The 7,500-nt window shown below is 48.6% G+C and overlaps 1 protein-coding gene across 9 annotated transcripts in view; it reads left to right on the top strand.

Moving 5' to 3' along the window:
• klc1a (kinesin light chain 1a) overlaps positions 1 to 7,500 on the top strand; it is a 40,344-nt gene that overhangs the window by 13,955 nt on the left and 18,889 nt on the right. For all 9 annotated transcript variants that reach the window (XR_009936497.1, XM_062522553.1, XM_062522551.1 and 6 more), the window contains exons 8-9: positions 624 to 725; positions 6,162 to 6,335. Coding sequence is in view for 8 of the 9 variants with exons in the window: in XM_062522553.1 (XP_062378537.1) it covers positions 624 to 725; positions 6,162 to 6,335 (276 nt within the window). In the remaining variant the exon portion in view is untranslated. The remainder of the gene's footprint in view (positions 1 to 623; positions 726 to 6,161; positions 6,336 to 7,500) is intronic.

Raw genomic sequence — 7,500 nt, 5'->3', positions numbered from 1 at the left:
GATCAGTGTGTTCGCTCTGTAGGGTGTGCATCCAGACAGAACGTTGGAGAGGTCAGCTGTTCCATCCTATATCTCCACTCATCACTCCTTTTCCTCTCTCTCTCTCACTCACTTTCTTTCTCTCTCTCTCTCCCTCTCTCCCTCTGTCTTCCTATCTCACTCTCCTCTCTCCTACTCTCTCTCTCTCTTTCTTTCTCTCTCTGTTTCTCTCTCTCTCTCTCTCTGAGCACCCATTTTCCAACGTCACATCCTGAATCTGTCAATCACACATTTAACACGCACAGCTTGGGCACGGTGGTGCTGATTGATCAGAGATGACATCACTTCCTGTGTGCAGTGATGACTTCCTTTTGTAATTGGGGTGTGATCAGTGTGGCCGTTTCTCATGTGATTACAAAGTGCTGCCATCAGTGCTGTCTTTCCCTTCTTCAGCTGACGTGTGTGTGTGTGTGTGTGTGTGTGTGTGTGTGTGTGTGTGTATGTGTGTGTGTATGTGTGTGTGTGTGTGTGTGTGTGTGTGTGTGTGTGTGTGTGTGTGTGTGTGTGTGTGTGTGTGTGTGTATGTGTGTGTATGTGTGTGTGTGTGTGTATGTGTGTGTGTGTGTGTGTGTGTGTGTGTGCAGGTGGCGGCTACACTGAATAACTTGGCCGTGCTCTATGGCAAGAGAGGGAAGTACAAAGAGGCGGAGCCACTCTGCAAACGTGCACTGGAGATCAGAGAGAAGGTAGGCCACACCCACAACACTGCATTCTGGGTAGACCACGCCCACAACACTGCATTCTGGGTAGGCCACACCCACAACACTGCATTCTGGGTAGACCACGCCCACAACACTGCATTCTGGGTAGGCCACACCCACAACACTGCATTCTGGGTAGGCCACACCCATAACACTACATTAGGTGCGTTTGACTTGACGAAAATCTGCGCAGATCTGACTTGATGTGATGCATGCTGGGTTAAACAGAGTGCATACTGGGACAGACGAAATGCAAACTGGTTAGAAATCATGTCCGACTTCTTGCAGTCGCGGTGGGAGTTACCCCCGTGACATCATGTCACATGTCCATACAAGATCTCGGGAGACTGCGTCTTAGCTCAGCCAGCGCAGTTCAGCGCAGTTCGTTTTTGAGCAACTGCGCTGGCCAAAACCCACCCCAATGACGTCAGTTCAAAGTTGTGATAGGGCCGTTTGGAAGAATCTCCCCATGACGAGTATGACAGGTGTCTCGTTCTGCCTCCTTACCCAAGACACTAGAGCGGACCAAGACGGATCAGTTCAACTGCACTAAAACCAACGTCTGGGATGACGCTGGAGCTTATCCCTGTGATCCATCTTGTTCTGTTCTAGAATCTTTGCTCCTTACGTTAGAATCTGCTAAAATGAACAGAAATCGAACGGATACCTTCTTATTTGTGATTTCTGGAACAGCGGTAGGCTAGCCTACTGAAAACGTGAGGATACTCTGCTATTTTATGCTGTTGGTTAAATATATACACACGGAAAACACTTGATATTTAATTAATGTGCTGCAATGCAGGCCTGTTAACTGTATGACAACAGTGGTTTATTTAAACACATCATATCAATTTATTTCGTCAGTCACCATGCTCATTTTAATGAGCAAGAATAAAAGTTTTACTGTATTTAATACAAAATCCCGCGATATCTACCGCGAGGTTTCCAGCCAGGTCTCTCGCGAGTAACTTCAGGTACGTAAGCTCAGTCAGACTGTCCGGGATGAGATGCGTGTGCTAGTTGCCCCTCCTGCTAAGACTCTGCAGCTCTCGTTGACGTATGAAGCCAGCCTAAGTCAGCCTAAGTCAGCCGCAGTTCATCGCAAACGCACCTATTCTGGGTAGGCCACACCCACAACACTGCATTCTGGGTAGGCCACACCCATAACACTACATTAGGTGCGTTTGCGATGAGCTGCGGCTGACTTAGGCTGACTTAGGCTGGCTTCATACGTCAACGAGAGCTGCAGAGTCTTAGCAGGAGGGGCGACTAGCACACGCAGCTCATCCCGGACAGTCTGTCTGAGCTTACGTACCTGAAGTTACTCGCGAGAGACCTCGCTGGAGACTTCGCGGTAGATATCGCGGGATTTTGTATTAAATACAGTAAAACTTTTATTCTTGCTCATTAAAATGAGCATGGTGACTGACGAAATAAATTGATATGATGTGTTTAAATAAACCACTGTTGTCATACAGTTAACAGGCCTGCATTGCAGCACATTAATTAAATATCAAGTGTTTTCCGTGTGTATATATTTAACCAACAGCATAAAATAGCAGAGTATCCTCACGTTTTCAGTAGGCTAGCCTACCGCTGTTCCAGAAATCACAAATAAGAAGGTATCCGTTCGATTTCTGTTCATTTTAGCAGATTCTAACGTAAGGAGCAAAGATTCTAGAACAGAGCAAGATGGATCACAGGGATAAGCTCCAGCGTCATCCCAGACGTTGGTTTTAGTGCAGTTGAACTGATCCGTCTTGGTCTGCTCTAGTGTCTTGGGTAAGGAGGCAGAACGAGACACCTGTCATACTCGTCATGGGGAGATTCTTCCAAACGGCCCTATCACAACTTTGAACTGACGTCATTGGGGTGGGTTTTGGCCAGCGCAGTTGCTTAAAAACGAACTGCGCTGAACTGCGCTGGCTGAGCTAAGACGCAGTCTCCCGAGATCTTGTATGGACATGTGACATGATGTCACGGGGGTAACTCCCACCGCGACTGCATGAAGTCGGACATGATTTCTAACCAGTTTGCATTTCGTCTGTCCCAGTATGCACTCTGTTTAACCCAGCATGCATCACATCAAGTCAGATCTGCGCAGATTTTCGTCAAGTCAAACGCACCTATTCTGGGTAAGCCACACCCACAACACTGCATTCTGGGTAGGCCACACCCATAACACTACATTCTGGGTAAGCCACACCCACAACACTGCATTCTGGGTAGGCCACACCCACAACACTGCATTCTGGGTAGGCCACGCCCACAACACTGCATTCTGGGTAGGCCACACCCACAACACTGCATTCTGGGTAGGCCACACCCACAACACTGCATTCTGGGTAGGCCACACCCACAACACTGCATTCTGGGTAGGCCACGCTCATAGCACTTCACTAGGCTCGTTCACGATGAGCCGCGCCTGACTTAGGCAGGTTTCATACGTCAACGAGAGCTTGAGAGTCTTACCGGGAGGGCCGAATATCAGACGCAGCTGGGCCCGGACAGTCCAGCTGAGCTGCCGTGTGCCTGAATTCACTCGCGGGAGATATCGCGAGATTTTGTATTAAATACAGTAAAACTTTTATTCTTACTCATTAAAATGAGCATGGTGACTGACGAAATAAATTGATATGATGTGTTTAAATAAACCACTGTAACTGTCATACAGTTAACAGGCCTGCATTGCAGCACATTAATTAAATATCAAGTGTTTTCCGTGTGTATATATTTAACCAACAGCATAAAATAGCAGAATATCCACACGTTTTCAGTAGGCTAGCCCAGTGGTTCCCAAACTTTTCCGGCTTACGGCACCCCTAAACATATCTCTCTCCATCCACGGCACCCCCATTTTTTTTTTTTTACTTTTCACTCAACCTCCTTTGTGCCATATTTGTACTTCATGCCATTTTCTTTAACCTTGTGATATGTTGGATAGGCCAAAACTGCTTTTATTATAGGCATTACTAAGATAAGGTGAAGTTAATATCTTTTTTTTTGTTTTATTCAAATGAACTACTTTCATTCAACTCATTTAATTGAACTTTTGAATAAATGGTGAACAGGATAAACAACTTGATAACCACCTGACCTCGGTGTGCAGTCTTAACCCATTTCACTGCAGAGGGCAGTGAACCGTGTTTGAAGGGGACGTGATTTAACGTAATTAACTATTTTTACGATCTATTTCAATACATCCGTCAGGTCTGGAGGCATCGTTTTTGCAGTAAGAGCCTCCCGGTGCAACATGCAATGCGTCGCTACCATGGAAGGATTCTGTTGCATAGCTTTCGTTACAAAGCCTTTGACCCGACCTGTCATTGAGGCCGCCCCGTCAGTGGCAGTGCACACACTTACGCACATATCCCAGCTAAGATTATTGTTCCTCAAGTATTCATCTGTCACCCTGAATATCTCATCTCCGGCAGCATGGTTGGCCAGTTCTTTGCAAAATAAAAAGTTATCTGTAAATGTGTCCTCATCGACATCTCGTTAGCGAGCAGCTGGCAAAGGCCACTAGCATAAGTGGACTCGTATTTGAAGCGCAAACTTCCCCAATAGCTGTAGCAATCGTTAGCCCACGTCTCCCTGTAGACCAGGCATACTGGTCTGGTGTGGGACACGTTACCTCGCCAGCCCAAGTGAACCCATACTGGAGGTAGGAGTCGTTATGTTGCCTCACTTTTCTCTTTGCTGATTTCGTCTGGTCAGATTCCGAGGTCTGTCCCTGTGGAGGTGCATGGCGTTTTTTTAAAAACGTATCCATTGCGCCTATAACTGCACTCCGCCATACGGAATAACGAACGAAGTCACCGAATAAACAATAAGTAGCCACTGTACCTACATGCAGCACAGTACGATACAGTAAACTGTAGCCTATTGTTTGTGCTGCAAATACGTTTTTGCAATAAAATGAATTTTGAAATGGATATAATGCTTTTTAAAATTTCATTAAATTATCAAGCCTAGACAATTCCGCGGCACCCCTGAGCATGCGTCACGGCACCCAAGGGTGCAGCGGCACCCACTTTGAAAACCCCTGGGCTAGCCTACCGCTGATCCAGAAATCACAAATAAGAAGGTATCCCTTCGATTTCTGTTCATTTTAGCACATTCTAACGTAAGGAGCAAAGAATCTAGAACAGAGCAAGATGGATCACAGGGATAAGCTCCAGTGTCGTCCCAGACGCTGGCTACAGTGCTGTTCACAATATGAACTAATCCATCTTGGTCCGCTCTAGAGTCTTTGGTAAGGAGGCAGAACGAGACACCTGTCATACTCGTCATGAGGAGATTCCTTCCAAACGGCCCTATCACGACTTTGAACTGACGTCATTGGGGTGGGTTTCAGCCTGTGCAGTCGCTGTAAAGTCAACTGCGCTGGCCCAAGGACGCATGTCTCCCGTGATATTTTAGGACACGTGACATGATGTCACGGTGGTAAATCCCACCCCGTCTGCAACAAGTCAGACATGATTTCTTACCATTTTGCATTTCTGTCCCAGTGTGCACTGTGTTCAACCCAGCATGCATCACATCAAGTCAGATCTGCGCAGATTTTCAAGAAGTCAAGCGCACCTATTCTGGGTAGATCACGCCCATAACAGTGCATTCTGGGTAGACCACGCCCACATTATTGCATTCTGGGTAGACCACGCCCACGTTATTGCATTCTGGGTAGACCACGCTCACAGCACTTCATTCTGGGTAGACCACGCCCATAACGGTGCATTCTGGGTAGACCACGCCCATAACAGTGCATTCTGACTACAGCCACACCTGCTGCAGGGGATTGTGGGTAATGCTGGGCTTGCTGTTGTTAGTCGTGTTAAGGGGGTTTGGGTGGAGAGCATAGAGACTAATGCAGTTGGGATTAGTGTCATAACCTCGGAACTCCAAATACATCAAAATTACATCTCAAACTTTAAACTCAAAGGTAGAATCAACAATGTAGCCACACCCCCAATCTCACGTCCAGCATATATGCCAAGACGCAAAAACACACACACACACACACACACACACGCTCTTTCTTGTAGCAATCAGTGATCACATCAGACCCTTCACACTCATTTGTGTAAGATGAGGCTTGTCTGTTGTCATTTGTGTAAGATGAGGCGTGTGTGCGTGTGTGTGTGTGTGTGTGTGTGTGTGTGTGTGTGTGTGTGTGTGTGTGTGTGTGTGTGTGTGTGTGTGTGTGTGTGTGTGTGTGTGTGTGTGTGTGTGTGTAGGTGCTGGGTAAGGAGCACCCAGACGTGGCCAAGCAGCTGAATAACCTGGCGCTGCTGTGTGTGTGTGTGTGTGTGTGTGTGTGTGTGTGTAGGTGCTGGGTAAGGAGCACCCAGACGTGGCCAAGCAGCTGAATAACCTGGCGCTGCTGTGTGTGTGTGTGTGTGTGTGTGTGTGTGTGTGTAGGTGCTGGGTAAGGAGCACCCAGACGTGGCCAAGCAGCTGAATAACCTGGCGCTGCTGTGCCAGAATCAGGGCAAGTATGAGGAGGTGGAATACTACTACCAGCGCGCCCTCGACATCTACCAGCACCGCCTGGGCCCCGACGACCCCAACGTAGCCAAGACCAAGAACAACCTGGTACACACACACACACACACACACACACACACACCAGCACCGCCTGGGCCCCGACGACCCCAATGTAGCCAAGACCAAGAACAACCTGGTACACACACACACACACACACACACACACACACATCTACCAGAACCGCCTGGGCCCCGACGACCCTAATGTAGCCAAGACCAAGAACAACCTGGTACACACACACACACACTAAACACACACATACACACACATCTACCAGCACCGCCTGGGCCCCGACGACCCCAACGTAGCCAAGACCAAGAACAACCTGGTACACACACACACACACACACACACACACACACACACACACACACACACACACACACACACACACACATCTACCAGCACCGCCTGGGCCCCGACGACCCTAATGTAGCCAAGACCAAGAACAACCTGGTACACACACACACACACACACTAAACACACACTAAACACACACTAAACACACACACACACACACTAAACACACACACCAGCACCGCCTGGGCCCCGACGACCCCAACGTAGCCAAGACCAAGAACAACCTGGTACACACACACACACACACACACACACACACTAAACACACACACACACACACACACACACACACACACACACACACACACACCAGCACCGCCTGGGCCCCGACGACCCTAATGTAGCCAAGACCAAGAACAACCTGGTACACACACACACACACACACACACACACACACACACCAGAACCGCCTGGGCCCCGACGACCCCAACGTAGCCAAGACCAAGAACAACCTGGTACACACACACACACACACACACTAAACACACACACACACACACACACACACACACACACACACACATCTACCAGCACCGCCTGGGCCCCGACGACCCCAACGTAGCCAAGACCAAGAACAACCTGGTACACACACACACACACACACACACACACACACACACCAGCACCGCCTGGGCCCAGACGACCCCAACGTAGCCAAGACCAAGAACAACCTGGTACACACACACACACACACACACACACACACACACCAGCACCGCCTGGGCCCAGACGACCCCAACGTAGCCAAGACCAAGAACAACCTGGTACACACACACACACACACACACACACACACACACACCAGCACCGCCTGGGCCCAGACGACCCCAACGTAGCCAAGACCAAGAAC

This window comes from Sardina pilchardus, chromosome 20, assembly GCF_963854185.1.
Source record: "Sardina pilchardus chromosome 20, fSarPil1.1, whole genome shotgun sequence".
Lineage (NCBI taxonomy): Eukaryota > Metazoa > Chordata > Actinopteri > Clupeiformes > Clupeidae > Sardina > Sardina pilchardus.
This window is presented reverse-complemented; position numbering and strand designations above follow the sequence as displayed.